Source organism: Dendropsophus ebraccatus, chromosome 14 (genome assembly GCF_027789765.1).
Source record: "Dendropsophus ebraccatus isolate aDenEbr1 chromosome 14, aDenEbr1.pat, whole genome shotgun sequence".
NCBI lineage: Eukaryota > Metazoa > Chordata > Amphibia > Anura > Hylidae > Dendropsophus > Dendropsophus ebraccatus.
In genome coordinates, this window is record NC_091467.1 from 31,168,723 (window position 1) to 31,187,165 (window position 18,443).

General features: G+C 42.4%; 1 protein-coding gene across 2 annotated transcripts in view; it reads right to left on the bottom strand.

Annotated features, from left to right (window-relative positions):
- Positions 1 to 14,206, bottom strand: part of LOC138773087 (myosin light chain kinase, smooth muscle-like) — a 52,569-nt gene extending 38,363 nt beyond the window's left edge. The window contains exons 1-3 of one of the 2 annotated variants that reach the window (XM_069954036.1): positions 13,956 to 14,206; positions 2,670 to 2,789; positions 1,303 to 1,470 (exon numbers count right to left, since the gene is read on the bottom strand). In XM_069954036.1, coding sequence (XP_069810137.1) covers positions 1,303 to 1,470; positions 2,670 to 2,789; positions 13,956 to 14,187 — 520 coding nt within the window. In that variant the 5' untranslated portion in view covers positions 14,188 to 14,206. The remainder of the gene's footprint in view (positions 1 to 1,302; positions 1,471 to 2,669; positions 2,790 to 13,955) is intronic. The other variant, XM_069954037.1, reaches the window with a different exon arrangement.
- Positions 14,207 to 18,443: the final 4,237 nt, after the last annotated feature.

The window sequence follows — 18,443 nt, forward strand, 5'->3', positions numbered from 1 at the left end:
GCTTAATCACAGAGAGAGTTTTAATAAAGTTAAAAGTCCTGACCTGGTTAAGCGGCCTGTCATTTTAGAGACCGGCTCTAAAGTTCCACAGGCGGCTGCGAACAGATCCAGGAAGATACCGGAGAGCGGGCAGAAGCACGAAGAGGTATGTTATACTTTATTATTTTACACGCTTAAAGCAAGGGCTGCACAGACATTGCTAATATATATATTATTATTATTATTATTATTATATAAAACTTATATTATATATATATATATATATATATATATATATATATATATATATATATATATATATATACACACACATACATACATACACACACACCTATACATACACACAATTTTATATCTCTAACAATATATATATACACATGATTATCGAGCCGTGTAATGGGCTCAGAAAACAAGCGCCCATCTAGCAGATCACTTTACATTATTGATCGGACTGTGTAATAAACCTGCACAGTCCTCTCTGTCCCCTCCATGCCCTTATCTCTATGATCAGTGCATGGAGATACAGCAAGGACAGTGCTGGAGCCCAGAGAGGGCAATAAGTACGGTGACGAAGCATTAACACTTTGAACAGGGATCGTAAAATTTATGACCTGACTATTCTAAACTGCAGGGATCTTCACATTAAAAGAGGTATTCCAGAATTGATATTTTTTTTTTTATATATTGATATAACACTGTTCCAGTGCCTACTGGGCCCCCTCTGCTCCGCACTTCTAGCTGCTTATGAAACAATGCACTGGAGCAGAACCATCCCGCTCAGCCAATCATCGGCCAATGTGGGCCATGGTTTGTTATCTATAGGTTCTTCATTGGTCTAGACCACCAGAGACACAAACAATAACCCCTTCTTTGCCCAAGTCCAACAGGGATGTAGACACTAACCTTCACTGCTGTTGACCTACATGGATACAGACATTAACCCTGTCACTGCCCTAGACCACCAAAGATGTTAACAGACCTCTGTGACCCCCGACAGTTCATGATTACTGTTTTTCCCATGCACACTATTCACCAAAATGGGGTGATGTTGTAGTTCCCCGACACAGCGGAGTGGCCACAAGCATTGCTGTGCAGGGAAAATCCAAAAGGAGGTGTAGCAATGCACCAGGGCAGTGTCTCTTTTTATTCTTACATTTGTTTCAGGTCCCAAAGTTGGGCCCCTAATGATTATAAACTGATCTCATAGCGACACGACAATCCTACAGCATGCCCCCACCTTCCCCCAATCAAAAAAGAAAACAAACATTTCACTTTTATAGGAAACTAAATTGAAGTTCTCACCATTGGGGGCTGTGGTAAGGATTGGCACTGGGGACTTGACCCTTCGCACACACAGTTCACCTCCACTCTGAGGGCAGAGCTCAAACGTGACTGTCAGGAATTTCTCTGTAGTTTTGACCACTTGGATGTTACAAGGCATCTTTCTTGCGGTCATGTTTATTTCAGACACTGGGTAAGAGATAGCAGGAGGTTAGGACACAGCTCTGACGCATACACAGTCTGTTATCATTAAGGCAATCACTGGGTTAGCAGCAGGCCGTGGGCAGACAGTTCTTGTAGTTGATCAGAACAAATGAGCCTCAAATTTAGAGGTTTTTTTTTCTTTCTTTCTGGAGTGTTTTTAATGCTGCTTTGTTTTATAAAGCTTTTCTTCTAGGGTTTATTAGACTTTTTTTTTATGAACTTTAACAATCCAGGCCTTTGCTCTCAATTTTTGCATTTAAGGCCAGGTTCACACGCTGTAAAACACCAGGTCACAGAACGGCCGGTGTCAGTGAAGATCATCCCGACTGATACTGCAGTACCGCCGGATAAACTTCATTTGTGCTGAATTGGGATGCGAGCACACACAGATGCGCCTGCATCCCAATTCACCATAGCACACAATGGGAAATGCGGCCGGAGCCGCACTTTCCATTGTGTGAACTGACAGTTCTGTACCGACACTATTCAATGAATAGTGGCCGCACAAAACTAACTTGTCAGTTTTTCCAGCAGCCACTAGGGATCCTGGCCGGAGTGTATACTATGTGTATACACTCCGACCAGGATTACATTGACTTCAGTGCAACGTAAATTTTCTTTTAATCACGGGCGTTGTAGCAAATCGGCAACAACGGCCATGATTAATAAAAATTGGGGATCCATGCGGGGCCAGCAATCGGTGCTGCAAAAAAATAAGTCTTGACCTTGAGATCTATATAGGAGCCAATAGTACTCATTTAGTCCATAAAAAATATGGATGGCATCCATATAACTAACCATATGCTGTCCATATTTGAGGACAAGTTGCATGACCAGGTTGCTTCCAGTGGCTATTCTCTACAGTCCTTTTTTTTTTTTTTTTTTTTTTTGCGCATGCACAAATATGGATGACATATGGATAACATACCAATTCAAACTAAAAAAAAAATACACTCCAAAAACAAACATGATGGTGTGCACTCACACATTTCGAAGGTAAAGGAAAGCATAAATATTAGTGTTTGGTTTTTATGAAAGTGATTTTCTATTTTCCTATTTATGCACAATTCCTAAAAGTGTTATAAGGAATCCCTGATATGGTTCAGGAACCTTTGTACTGTGAAAGTATGTATTATTGCTCCAACATATTGATCCGGACCATTGGACGGGAACAGATCCAGTACCTTTTCCAGTGTCCTCTGCAGTCTTCACAACATTGTTTTCCCAGTTCTTTTCAAGCTTCATGTGCAGCTCTCCAGGTAAAACCATTCTTTTTGATCTCTCTAAAGACCCACAAAGCAAATCTATAAAAGAAAAAAAAATATGAAAACTGTGAAAAACAAGATGGAAAACATGGAAAATGGGCATTGGTAAAAGGTTTTCACTAACTTGCAATAAAGTACATTATAAGGCCACATTCACACAGTGACGCTGACTAAGGGCCCTATTCCACCGGACAATTATCGTTCAGATTATAGTTAAATTGTTTGAATCTAAACGATAATCGTTTGGTTGAAATGCAGTTAACGATTAACGACCAAACGAGAAATCGTTGATCGCTTTATAAGAGCTGGACCTATTTTTATCGTTGCTCGTTCGCAAATCGTTCGCATTGAATAATACATCGTTCGGTCGATCGCAGTAGATAAAAACGCAATAGCGAAGGAAAAAACGATCGCAAATACGATCATAAGTAACGATTATCGTTCCATGGAAATGAGTGAACGTTTTCAGGTCTTTCGCAATAGCGGTCGTTTGAGATCGTTAATCATTAACGATTATGCGAACGATAATCGTCCGGTGGAATAGGGCCCTTATATTGTGGAAAACAGCAGCAGACACCATTCACTTCAATGGCCTGTACGGGTTCACTTAACAAGTCTGGGACAATTTCCATTGGTATAAGCTAATTTAATGCTATTGAGTCATGTTAAATTATTGTAAACCAGCAGAGATTGCTCAACACTGAGCCACTAGGCAACTCAATTCGGATCATTGAAATAAATGGCTTGTGCTGCTGTATGTCACAGTATATGTTGGCATCCCAATTTTTTGGTGGGCAGCATAAACACTGTGTGAACCTGGCCAAAGAGGCACAAACTGAACAGTTTTTTGAAGTCATATGTTCAATAAGATAGGACACTGCCCCAAATAGCTCTGGTAGAGCAGAGAGCGTTATTAGTCCGTATACATTAAAGGGATTTTTTTGATATAAGCTAGAGATTGGAACATGCCTAAAAAGGGAAAACACAAAAACAAACAAGAAGAGTACTAAACCCCTGAGGCCTGCTGCAGTGACAAAATGTACTTTGGTCACGTGACAATGATGCCAATAACTAGCCCCAGTAGTCACATACATGAAAAGACAGGAATGGCAAAGGCAGGAATTACGGGTTATGTTTTCTTCTCCTTTTTCAAGCCAGGTTCCAGCCTCTATGTGACGCAAAGAACACGTCTAGATCAGTCAAAGAATGGCCTATAATAAGGATAAAAGATCAAAGTCTTGGATGGTCCCATCAGTTAATTTCTATAGAAACCCTGTGGAATGTCATAGGAAGGATTGAGAACTCGTAAATACCTGATAATTTGCTGGGGCATGACCTCTATTTATACTAAATGACTAAACCCTCAAGGAAAAACTGCAACTCTGTGCAGGAACGGAGGGTGCGTGACACAGGGACCCTGAGAACATCACATAGAAAATTCTGGACATGTTTTAACCGTTTAGTTACTTTTAACAAAAATAATTTTTTTTTAAACTTGAATCATGGTTGGTTGTTAAGAAATATCCCCTGTATAATTTTCCTACCAAAAGTTCTTAATTGTTATAATAACCGTTTTGTAATGTTTCTAACCCCTCTTGATGCTGCTGTGACATGCTGTGGGCAGAATCAATCTCCATCCCCCTCTGGCAGCTGAAAATATCATCCCTTATTACTTACCTGTAGAGGGCGCCTTCTCAGCTACACTGTCATACTAATGCACAGGCTCTGCTCCTTTCCTGACAGGTAGAACACTATTGTATTGTATACTCTGCAGTAAACTGTAGGAAAAGTGACTGAGCACGACTATCCTCCAGTACTAAGCTCCATAGGAGGATGCGAAGAGTGACCGAGCATCCCTCCATGGTGCTCAGCTATTTTTTAGGGCCCTATTACACGGACCGATTATCGTGCAAAAAAACGTTATATCGTTCAAATTTAAACGATAATCGTTCTGAGTAATTACAGGCAATGATCAAAAAATCGTTCATATGTCGTTGATTTAGATCTGAACCTAAAATTATCGCTAATCGTTCGCTGTAATTCCACATTCATTCGCTCAACTTCCAAATTTTTTCACTAATCGTTCAGTGTAATTGCACATTGTTCATTGTTTTGCTGGGAACAGAAGGAGTAAACGATCATAGTAACGATTGTAACTAATGACCATCGTTCTGTATAATATGGTGAACGATTTCAAGTTAACGATAAACAATCTCGTTTGCGATTGTTTATAGTTAGTCGTTAATTGTTAAAAATCGCTCTGTGTAATGCTCCCCATTTCAGGGTGCAGGACCAGAGCCGAGATGATCACCAGTAGAACTCACACAGGACTTCCTTTCCCTTACATCTCTGGCCAATCACAGCACAACACCCATTCCTCTCCGCTATGCCATGACATGGTGCCAAAATAAACAGACTGTCACTGAGCTGGGGTAATGATTAACAGTACATAGATGTGATTTAGTACACTATTACTGTATCAAAGGTACAGGGCAGAAGGTAAGCAGAAGGGCTCACTGAAGGCACTGCCTTTACAAGGTCCTATGTGAGTAGAAAAAACAAACAGCAGCATAGCAAGGAAGGGGTTACACAAAGCACTGAACTGCTGCTACTGGGAAGCTAAAGAAAGGGGTAGATCACTGTGGACATAGAGCAGCAGGAATACTGGAATTTACACAAGGGACAGCTTCTGAGCTTTATAGGTGGTAAGAGATAATAGGGAAGCCTTGATTGAACTTTCAAAGAGTGTGGGATCATCTTGACGAAGCATACAAAGCTTGCAGGTCTCTCTTCTCTACATAGCACATGCTAAGCCCCATCCCCACTTCCTGTGTTTAATCTTGACCTAGCTGTTTCTAAAGATGGAATTCCCCAAAGAGGCAGTGGACAGCAGGTTTAATTTTTTTTTCAGGCAAATTGTACTGATAAGATATCCACAGAATAGCTCATCATTAAAAAAGAGAGGGCACAGCAGACGTGCAATACCTTCCCAGCTATATCGTGTTATCAATAACTTTTGACATGACTGATGAAAAGTTATAAAACATTACAGGTACTCTAACTGCTGCTGGATAGCGCATTAGTACAGTTTACAAAAAAAAAAAAAAAAAAGAAAAACCCTTGAAGAATTACATCATCTATCTCATGAAGGGAAGTTGTTTAAAACTTTTTTTTCTGCCATTTTATAGAGAGGTTTTTTCCCCTCTTGTAAAGCATGGAATGTCGCCATCTTCAAAAGAATTTCAGATTCATGAACTGATAGAACTTCCTTCAAGCTTTTAACTTTGTCTAAATGAACTTAAAAAGAAAAAAAAATTTCCTGTCATTCTTTATTGGCAGACAGGATTTCACACCAAGATTTGACTCATAAAATTAAGGAGTACAAAAGAAAAGCAGAACAAAATCATTACTTTAAGCCCTTTTTATGTCAGGTCACCAGTAAACTTTTGATTACCTTGTGTCCTACTTAATTTATGGGAACAGAAACTCTTAAGCCCCTATTACATGGGGCGATGCAGAAGAGCAAACGAGCACTGTCAGAGCTTGCTTGCGCCTCGTTTGCCGTTGGCGCTATTACATGCATCAGCAGTGAGCAGGTAAGAGCTGGGGGGCCTGCACGGGTGATCGCTAGATCGTCCGGGCAGCCCATAGACAATAGCAGCGGTCTGCTGTCGCCTCTCCTATTCCACAGAGTGACGACAGCAGATCGTTGCTATCGAAGTCATTTGTCTTTCAACATGTTGAAACAACGGACAGACAATGATCAGCCGACATCGTTCATGTTGGCTGATCGTTGTCTTCTATTACACAATTGGCTGTAACGGACGATAATCGATTCATGTAAAAGGGCCTTTATTTGGATCATTAGTTTGAAGGCAGGCTCCGGGATGATAAAATAATATACATTAACATTTCTAAAATCCCAGAGATCATCTCAATTGTTACTGCCATAGCACTGAATGTTTTCACAAGATCGATGATTTATTAACCAATAAACATTAAAGTCCGGCGTCAAACATTTTTTTCAAAAGACGGGACCCTGCTACAGCCACTGACTGGCTGAATGGGGCTGACACCTCACAACCTGGGTCCCTGCTCAGACCAGGAAGGGGACAGCGGACAGCCTGGGAGGTAGGTGCATGTTTTATGTTCAGCCACCTCCTCACCAACTCTTTTGAAAAAAATAGCCGATGCTGGACTTCCACTTTAAACATTAACGGCACATTCATAATCTGAATTGATTGGCAGCCTAAATCCTAGGAACTTAATACAAGGGCCATCGCTCAGGCTGCCACTCAAGTTTAAGTGGCCAGGAAGAGGGAACTCTGCCTCAATGCCTTAGTACAGGGTGCATAGATTAAAGAGTCTTTTGGACTTCACTTTTTATTCAAATTTTTTTCTGGAATGTGACCAAAAATCTGCAATTTTGCTTTTCTTTGGGCTTACGGCATTTATTTTGCTATATTTATATTCACAATGGGGCTGGGGGGGGGGGGGGGGGGTTGCACTATTCAATTGCATTTGCATTTTTCTCCATAGGTTTGGCCCTGAACATCAGATAAACTCATCAATTTCTAGAGAACCAAGTAACCATCTGTCAGACAGAAGATAAGAGGGGGCAGAAGGATTGGGTTGCTGGATTTCAACATTCCTGATGCTTTTTTTTTTCTAAGTGAGATAAGCCAGGAGGTGTCGAGCAGCTACTTATTCCTCTCTCCCCATTCAGAAACTTGCCCATGCTTTGGCCAAGCCAAGCTTGTACATGTATGGGGTAGACTGGAAGGAAGAGCTGTTGGCTGAGTGAGTATTTAAACAACTATGTACAGTGCCTAGACAACCCAATGTAGACAGTGGCACATCAAAGCACTCTTGTTCTTCGAGCGGCACTTATATACTCCTTCTAGGCTGCAATAAAACAAAGAAAAACATCTGCCCACATTTCCTAATAACCAGCCGAGCACAGAGCCATGGTGTAGCTGGCATGCCTGGCTCCATTGTTACCCTAAGCATTTAGGATTTAGTGCAGTCAAACAGCACTGAATTATGGATTCCGTAGGCTTTAGATATTTATATTGTGATGTCGGGGGGGACAGTAGAGAGGCAAATTTGCCTATTCAAGCTTTTGTTAGATCACTGATCCCCAAGCTACTACAAACTGCAACTCCCAGCGTGCCCTGACAGCTGGATTAGTTTTGCAACAGCTGGATCAGACCAATTTATTTTTCTGCAAAGTAATCACAGCAAGCATCCACACAGTGTTCAGACCTGTGAGTTCACAATACATTTCCTGAGCGGTCTTAGAGAACAGCAGGAAGCCCCTTGATTAGAGACCAGTGTCACCAGTATTAGCGGGGAATGGAAGGGAGGGGGGATTGCAGCTTCTCGCTAAACAGGTTTTTTTTCTTGTTCCACCATAGCAATCCTACCCTGTTCTGAGCTTGATATGGAGAACATATTATAATAAAGCATATTTCGCAGTGTTATGCATAGATTACCTTGTCTCACATTGGTAAGTCAACAGCTCCTATGCAGGCCAGTGTGTCTCCGTGGTTACAGTCTACAAACAAACCCTTATGTAGTCAGATTACACACGTGCCATTTTTTTTTTGCCAATTTACTACAAAAGTGTGAAAAGGGTTACTTTTCTGAAGCTGTAGAGGATTAAGTTGTATTTTTCTTTCAAAACTAGTTGTCTTTTACATAACACAATTTTGGGGTGCATATAGGGGTTGTGGTCTCCCCCTACGTCCGATTTATCATGACTGTGGTGTGTGTGACTCTCAGGAAATCCGGAACTTTTATAGTAAAACAGTTCCGCCTAAAGTATTAGTAAGCTTACTCACAGCACTTCCCTGCATACCCCATAGAGCTAAAATAAGACACCTCTCCTCCAGGTTGTAATGTCCTGATCTGTGGTGATTCTGTCAATAAGATGGCCGACATGGAGCAGCATGTGACCATGCCCCACCCCCCCAGTGTCCACTGCTGAGAAGTCTAGGGGTTAGGTCTGTTTACTGTGTGGTGTAAATGACATGTAAACTTTATTTCTGCAGGCTATTCGCAGGGGAGTTAACATTTGCACCACTTTGAGGTTCATGTGCCTTCCCCCCCCCCCCCCCACAATTCATTTAAAAATACTATGACAATAAGAGAAAGTTGTCTAACGAAATGATCAACAAAGCAACCAACGTCATACAATACACATTCCAGAAGACATAAGAAAGGGCTTCACATAGGCAACGTAGTAAGTATATTTAGAACACAAAGAAATGGAAAGAATAAAAAAGAAAGTATCTATAATGGCAATATTACTCCAGTGGTTATGACGTGGAGGTAATCTAGTTTAGCATTTATGTCACACTGTCTATGTAGTCAGAGGGCTATTCCTAACTACAATTCACACAAAACAAGGCTTGGGGGAAAACCAGGCCTGGACAATTAGAAGAGGGCAGGGAGGAGAAAGAAGAGGAAGAAAGAAGCAATGGGAAAAAATCTGCATATTGGCGTTCACTGCGTATTATATAGAACATGATTTTTTTTTTTTTAGTTCAGACTGTTAAGGCGCGTTTACACGAAACGATAATTGGCCCAATCGTACGATTAACGATGTCGGAGTAATGATTTTTTTTTTCATAACGATCAGCGTTTAGACAGTACGATATATCGTACGGAAAATCGTTTTGCGATCACTTAAGCCTATCTCGCACATTGGTTAAATCGGCGAACGACTGTTCACATGGAACGATCTGCGAATTTTTTGCGAACGACAATTTGATGATATGTTGAAAGATCAAAATGAATGATTTCTCGTTCGTCGTTTGATCGTTCGCTGCGTTTACACGTACGATTATCTTCTAATTCGATCGTTATCGCGCAAATTCGCACAATAATCGTTACGTGTAAACGCACCATTAGAGCAATTATGTGGATTCTTTCACATAGTATGGTGCCTTTAACTGGAGAAAAGAGGCGTTTGAAAGGATACCTATCATTTAGAGCGGGCGCAGGATACAGCGCAAAAATCCTGTCGGTGGGCTTATCCTGCGTGTTTTTGCAGCGTATCCTGCCGCCCGCTCCAAATGATAGGTACCCATAACTGACAGGGTATCCCATTAAAAGGAACCTGTCCTACCTTTCGGGCAGCATGATAGTGATGACAGGTTCCCCTTTTGGGCATAATAAGTGTAGTAAGATTGCAGATATGAAGGCCACAGGAGGCTATCATAGACAGGCAAAGGAAGCACTCTTTAGCTACTTATTACAACCTTTTTTTCATGTGAACACCCCTTTGTTAAATATGGGGAAACAAATGTCTAAAACTTAAGGGAACCTGTCACCAAGACAATGCTGTCTAATCTATCGCCATCATGTTATAGAGCAGGAAGAGCTGAGCAGATTGATATACAGTGGTACCTTGGTTTAAAGGAGACCAGGCCCCAGCTGCCAACCCCCCCCCCCCCCCTCCCCCGCCGGGTTGACAGGCTCCCGACCTCCAGCTAGATCCCCTTATACTGACCTCATCTTGCCGAGTCCCGCTGCTCCCGGAACGGAGATATCCTGGTCAGAAGCCGGCGCGCTCACTGTGGAGATAGGTCCAGCGTCTATAGACAATGAATGGAGCCGGACTCAGGTCCAGTGTCCATAGAGAATGAATGGAGCCGTGCGCGCGCTGCAGAGATGAGTCCAGCTCTATTCATTGTCTATAGATGCTGGACCTATCTCCACAGCACTAGCCGGCTTCTGACCAGGATATCTCCGTCCTGGGACCAACTCCGGGACTCGGCGAGATGACGTCAGTATAAGGGGATCTAGCTGGGGGTCGGGAGCCTGTCACCCCGGTGCGGGGGGTGACAGGTCCTCTTTAAGAGTAACTTGGTTTAAGAGCTCCCTGTACTGGGTGGGAGGGCAAGTGGAGGAGGGGAATGGTCTGCATAGCGGGGTCTACAGCCCTGTGTTCTGACCCAGGAAGTCTCCCTCACCTTCCAAATAGCAGATCCACTTCAGGCTGGGGCTTACATCAGGGGACAGGACTGTGGGGCTAATCTCTTCATAGCTGTAACCCCTCTCTCCCCAGACAGAGAGTGCTGCATGTATGTGCCCACATCTGTCCTGCTCATTCCTTCATGCTCCCTGCAGTCTCTGTCAGCCCTTGTGTTTCCCATCCTCTCCATTACTGTACAGTAGCCTATAATATCACATATTCTGCTGTTTCTAAATGTTTGTTTCATTTGTTTTACATGTTATTCAGAATATTAAATCATTATTTTTGGGGTGTGGAACCAATTGTCTGCATTTCTAAGATTTCTTATGGGAAAATTTGCTTTGGTTTAAGAGTGGATTTGGATTACAAGCATGGTCCCGGAACGAATTATGCTCGTAATCCAAGGCACCACTGTATATGTTTGTGGGAAAAGATTCACTGTAACATGTTGATTGAAATCCCTGATCATTCTGTGGTAAGTGGGCGATGTCACTCAATGGACTGGACTCTTTACCATTGAAACATCAGGGATTTCATTCAATAAGTTATCCTTTCCCATAAAGATGTATATTAATCTGCTCAACTTCCTCTGCTCTATAACATGATGCTGATAGACTAGGTAGCATTTTTACGGTGACTGGTTCCCTTATAGTAAATAGCACGAGTCAGACATAAAAATTTTTGTGAGTGTGCGTGTAAATAGTGAATTTACTCTCACTGTGTTTGTTTGTAGTCAGCAAACATGAAGAGACACAATTCTGTATAGAAGTTGTATACATCAAACACCAGAAGATATCACCTAGACTTTACTTTTCTATTATGTATGCACTGGGTAATAACATAAATGGTTGTAAAAAGTGCACATACCCTTTAAGGGCACTGGTCTTAGTAATCAATAGAGGATCACAATATGTAAAATGTACACATCGCCAAAGCTTTGGCTGTCCAGGCATGATGGGAGTTGTAGTTTTGCAAGAGACAAATTCTGCTAAAGTCTTGGGATCGGCAGCACAAGAAAGCCATTCCATATCAAAGGAATCAAATTTCAGGTCTTTCCTGTCACATCTGGATTTGACAAGAAGAGGGAAGAAATGTCTTCACAGCCAGAGGGGTCAAGCCAGAAAATCTGATGAGGGAAGGATAAATGCAGCCCCCATGGCCTCTGCTTGTCCTGGTAGATGGTAAACACTCCCAGCATCACAGGAAGCAAAAACTGATGACAGCGACTTACATAGGAAGAAGGGTTCAGGATTTAGATGTTCACTAAAAAAGGGGCCCAGTTTAATGTTGGACAGTTTTTATATAATAATCTATAGTCTAAACCTATTTAATAGGAATTATTTAGCCATTAAAGGGGTTCTCCTGAGAAAAAAAAATGTTTTTAAAATCCACTGGTGTCAGAAAGTTATACAGATTTGTAAATTACTTCTGATTATAAATATCAAGTCTTCCAGTACTTATCAGCTACTGTATGTCCTGCAGGAAGTGGTGTATTCTTTCCAGTCTGACACAGTGTTCTCTGCTGCCACCTCTGACAGGAACTGTCCAAATTCCAATAAAAAACCTCTACTGCGGTGGACAGTTCCTGTCACAGACAGAGGTGGCAGCAGAGAGCACTGTGGAAAGAAAACACCACCTCCTGAAGGACATGCAGAAGCTGATAAGTACTGGAAGACTTGAGATTTTTAAATAGAATGAAAAAAATCTATACAACTTTCTGCAACCGGTTGAATTGGAAACTTTTTTTTCACCCGAGTCCCCGTTTAAGAACTGAATATTAGACTGATAGGGGTCCAATTCCTAGCACCCCCACTGGTTGAAGAGACTATGGCACCTGAGTGAGCGTTGCAGCCTCTTTGTTTACAAGTACTCTGCACCTGCAACGTCTATTATTTGTAGCGATGGAGCAGGGTACAGCAGTACTATGGTACTATAGTTCACTTGAATGAGATAACACTGCAGTACCTTGCTGCACTGCATCCTCTTCAGTGGGCTAACAGAATGCTGGAACCCCCACTGATCTGATGTTAATGACCTATCCTAATGCTGCGTTTACACAAAGCAATAATTCGCCCAATCGAACGATTAACGATTTCGAAGTAACAATGTTTTTCATAACGATCAGCGTTTGGACGGAATGATATATCGTTTGAAAAATTCATTATTGCGATCGTTGTAAGATCGCTTAAAGGGGTACTGCAGCGAGGGGAGGGGGGGGCTATTTTGGGATCTGGCTGGGGAGGAGGTGGCTGAGAGAAAAGACGTCCACTCACCTCCCCGGATCCAGCGGCGGCTCCCGTATAGTGGCTCTCTGGTCGCTTCCTGGTGTCTGACACGGGCCTGAGACGTGACGTCTCAAGTCCGCTCAGCCAGTCAGTGACAGGCAGGATCTGAGCGGACGTGAAACGGATCCTGCCTCTGTCACTGACTGGCGGAGCGGACTTGAGACGTCATGTCTCGGGTCCCCGTCAGACACCAGGAAGCAGCTGGGAACCGGGGACCGGAGCGCCGCGATACAAGATCCGCCGCTGGTACTGGGGAGGTAAGTGGACGTCTTTTCTCTCAGCCACTTGCTCCCCGGCCAGATCCCAAAATAGCCCCCCCGCTGGAGTACCCCTTTAAGCCTTTCTTACATATTGGGTAAATCGGTGAAAGACTGTTTACACAAAGCGATCTGCGACTTTTCTGTGACTGACCAATGATAATTTAAGAACTTGTTGAAAGATCACGATGAACGATTTATCGTTATGCAATCGTTATCGAAAAAATTCGATCCAATAATCCTGACAACGTTGTCAGTTCAGCCATTCTCTTCCTTACATCTCGTCCTAGCTGATGTACATGCAACACCAATAAAACTGGACAGACTGTAAATCTATTCTACCACTTCCCTTTGCCCTATCTTGTCTAACAAACAACATAGAATACAGTATCTGGAAACTGCACTAAAGTCAATGGGACCATCCAAACCTTCTAACTAAATTAACCAAAACTGCTGCAAAATTACAGGAAAAAAAATTGCAATCAGATAATAAGAGTTGTGCAGACTGACTGACAAAGCACATCCTACATGTGAACATGACCTATAAACTTTTTTATCAATGTAATGCACTAGAAAAATACAGACGGAGCAGAGTATATTGCTGGGTTAGGTTAGTATAACTAGAAGCATTTAGTGCAATACAGTTTGCTCCATCTGCATGTATAAAATCTCTTGTACATACCTATGTGCTGTGGACCTCTGCAGCCATTCTCTGAGAGTCTTGCTTGCCCCTCTTTGCTGCCATTTAAAGGGGGCTTCCCCAGCTGGATCCTGAGGGTAGATGTATAACTCATTTTCCAGAGAGCTCCTGTCTGCCTGACTGTCTCATTGATCCTACCTAGACTGTCACTACAACTCTCTGAGGAACTAGTTATGTGGGCACAGTGGCTGGGAACTCTCTCAGCACCAATCATAGCACACACAGCAGCTGGGCTGAGCTTATCAACAGCTCCATCCCCAGGGTCTCTCTCCTACACATGTAGTCAGAGTCCTACACCACCGTCTGCAATACAACAAGATTAGGTGGTTTCATACAGGACTATAAAACTGATAAAAGGATAAGACCTTGTACACATGGTGACTAGTGATCACACCGATTTATAGCTGCCAATTATTTATAACAGGTTCTGGGAATAATGATCACAGATGGGTATAATACGGATGTATTTTAGTAGCTGTTATCCCTCTAGTTTATCATATACCTTATGGTCCATGCTTGGCTCACAATACTGCACTGTATGAAGACAGCCATAAAGTGTGTCCTAGACTCCTGCAGTTTTGTGAAATTACTGCCTATGCCTGGTCGCTTCCAATGATTGCTGGAACAAAGGGGATGAAGTTTTACCTGAATCACTTCTTTATATCCCGTTGGACTTGTTCTGTGGGAAGATGTGAGCATTAGGACACATTCACATGCAGCGTCTTCCATCCTGGGTTTACCGATAAAGGGAATGATATGAATTTATAAGAAAAAACTTCAGCATCTCTTATAGATATACACCCACTGCTATGGGGAGAAAGAAATAAGCATGTAACTAAACCTGTCTGTATGTGAACACTGGTCTAAGGGCCATTCGTGGTCACAAACCATGTATATAATAGAACTATACTGCAAAATGACTTGTCAGGACTGTTTGCAATCTCAGCTCCGGGCAAATGCATGCACTGTCATGTGCACTGGCTCAGTGAATAAAATGGGTCCCATGTAGAGCTTAGCACAACTCGAGCATGCCTGAATCTTATCGTTTATAATTACTGAACGAAGTGTAAAGGGGTTATCCAGCGCTACAAAAACATGGCCACTTTCTTCCAGAAACAGCCCCACTCTTGTCTCCAGCTTGGGCGGGGGTTTGCTGCTCAGTTCCATTGAAGTGAATGTAGCTTAGTTGCAAACCGCACCTGAACTGGAGACAAGAGTCGTGTTGTCCCTAAAAGAAAGTAGCCATGTTTTTGTAGTGCTGGATAACCCCTTTAATGCAACCATAGGGAGTCCTGGAAAACATGGCTACAACCTATGTATGACACTGGCTATACTGTGACACGCCCGTGTCACAGAACGGCCGGTGTCAGTGAAGTTCATCCCGGACGATACTGCAGTACCGCCCGGATGAACTTCATTTCTTTTTAATTTGGATGCGGGCGCATTCCGGAGTGCCCACATTCCAATTAACCATAACTGACAATGTAAAGTGTGGTCGGAGCCGCACTTTACATTGTGTGATCTGTCAGTCTTGTGCAGCCGCTATTCAATGAATAGCGGCCGCACAAAACTGACATTTCAGCTTTAGGTGAGGCCACAAGGAATCCCGACCGGAGTGTATACAGAGTGTATTCATACCGACCGGGATTCCATAGAAGTAAATGCAATGTATTTATTCAATTAATAACGGCCGTTATTAATTGAATAAATAAGTTGTGTGAACATAGCCTATGGCTGTACCCATGTTTTACAGGCAGCCTTAGGGCTGCATCCAAGTTCTTCAGCCTCCAGTAACCAAATGCTGCACACTCGGGTGTGGATAAAACAGAGCAAACTCGAGTCTTATACTATCTACAATTGGGAATAATATATAAATCATATCCTACGGCTGCATGCAAGTAACCTAATGTGTAAGATGTTTTCTTAAATTTCCCCCAATTGCAGATTTCAGGAAAGAGAAAGATCATGGATGTTTGATTTGCTTTTCCTCCTGTGTCCCTATTCAAAATACATGTATGCTCAGTTAAGCCGAGCATGCATGTGTATGGAAGAATAGGAGTTAGCTGAACAAGTTAAAAAAAAAAAATTATATATATCTTTAGATAGAAAAGACTGTTATTAGGGTCAGTAAACAAGGCTAAAGACCGGAAGCTTCTCTTCTCACACCTAGTGAAGACTCTTTCGTTACGATGTATTCGGTAGCAGAGCGCTTTATGATGTGGGGGAAGCAAATAAGGAAATGCCTCAGTAACTATTGTCACAGTGATAACAGCTACATCCCTTATTTTCACTGGAACCAAATAGCAGTCTGCCCTAAAAAGACAGTCTCAAAGATCCTACAGCTGGGGCACATTGTGTCCTCTGTCTCTACATCAGCAGCAAATACAACCCCCTCACTGTATATCTATTTCTTTGTAAAGTGAGGGGGTACACAACGGCACCAGGATAGTTTACAGCTACAATATGCAGACAGGAGACGCATGTATCTCTTGGACAGCCATGACTGAACCACAATATTAAGGATTATCTCCTCTAGGACTTCAAAAGGAGCATTCTGCATAGCAGAGGTCTCCTGCGCATCTCTCTGCTATGCCAAACCCAACACACAAACAAAGGGTCGAAGCTTTGATGCAGGAGCAGAACTGGGAACTCCTGTTTCATTCACCCCAGGAGAGTAGAAACCCTACACTACCAAGAGTCACACAGGGAGCGGAGGCGAGCCCCATAGAGACATGCTGATATGTAAACAGGGGCTCTCTATGGCTGGCTCATCACTTATTCACATAGTAGTGATCATCTGTATACATACATATATATTTTGCCGTCTTCTCTTATTGCTGCTGGTCTTGTTTGTTTCTGTGCCAAATAACGTTTTACAATGTGAATGACAGCACATGACACACACATGGGCATAAGGGTAGAAATGTCTCTATCTGTTGTATACGTGATAAATCCATACCTGTGCTGTACAAACAAACCCATTCACATCACTGTTTTTGCCACGATTTGTGCATATTTGCACCAGAACTAGAAAGCAACATGTTAGGTAAGGGGTTGCATGGGATTAGAAACTATACCAAGTGGTCAGGGTGTGTAGGAACACATCCTGCCGATTAGGGGGATATAACCATTTACTAGGAAGAGTAACAGAGGAACAAAACAAAGCACAGTTCTAAGGCCTTGTTCACATCACGAGGCATGAAGAAGTCAGAACAACTCAAACTTGGCTCGAATTAATAGGTGTTCAAATCGGCACAGGCCACATTCGGTTCAATGACCTGAACATAGCTTGTGACAAGGTTCAGGTCATTTTCCGAGTATATTGTGTTTGGCTGAAAAAAAAAAGTGGTTTGCTAAGGGATCAGAAAATGAGACGGAGAGTGCGGGTAGTGATTGGCTGAGTGACAAGGCCAGATGTGTCAGCGGCAGCTGCGGTGAGCAAGGAAAAGGCAGCAGAACACTGGGGGAGCCTGGACAGGTAAGTATAATATTTATTACACTTCCAAGGAGAGTACACAGTTACCGGCACTGCTGCTGGTTTTGGCTTGGGAGCTTTTTTGTTGCTAGGAGTTGCTAGACTTAGTATGGTTTTTTTTCTCGGGGATCACTGGTTGGTGCTCACTCAGAAAGATATATATATATATATATATATATATATATATATATACATATATCTCAAACATGCAATTCCACTTCACAAGAAAAAAGATGAGGGCACTCACCAGATTTGTGATCTCTTCTTTATTTAAGCGTGCATAAAAAACTTACGGACATCTAGGGCCACATTGTAGACGGCAAGCACTAACGAAGCAGGGTGACTACAGCTGTTTCGCGCGCATGCACGCTTCTACTGATCATGCGAATGCGCGCGAAACAGCTGTAATCACCCTGCTTCGTTAGTGCTTGGCGTCTACAGTGTGGCCCTAGATGTCCGTAAGTTTTTTATGCACGCTTAAATAAAGAAGAGATCACGAATCTGGTGAGTGCCCTCATCTTTTTCTTGTGAAGTGGAATATAATATTTATTATTTTCTTTACACTGTTATTATTCGTGCATCACTATTACACTTAGCGATGTGCAGTCGGTGGCCGATCATTTTTAACACATTGATCATCTGATGATCGTCTCTCCTACTAATAGTTATCTTTATAAGGGGGCCTTTACACAGATAAGATTTATCTGACAGATTTTTTGGCTTTGGCTTCTGTCAGATAAATATCTCTGTGTAAAGGCACCATTACATGGAACAATATCTGCCCGAATAGGCCTGATTCATCATATTATCACTGTGCAATAGGGCCATAATGGGACCTTACGATGCTTTATTGGGAATGCAAGTATTTACCAAAAGAGACATATCAGGAGTAAGAGGGCATTGACACCTTCCGTGATTACATTTCGAGCACAGAAGATGCCAGTTTCAGGGCTCCCAGAGTCATAATGGATCATTTATTCTGGTCCGCAGCACTT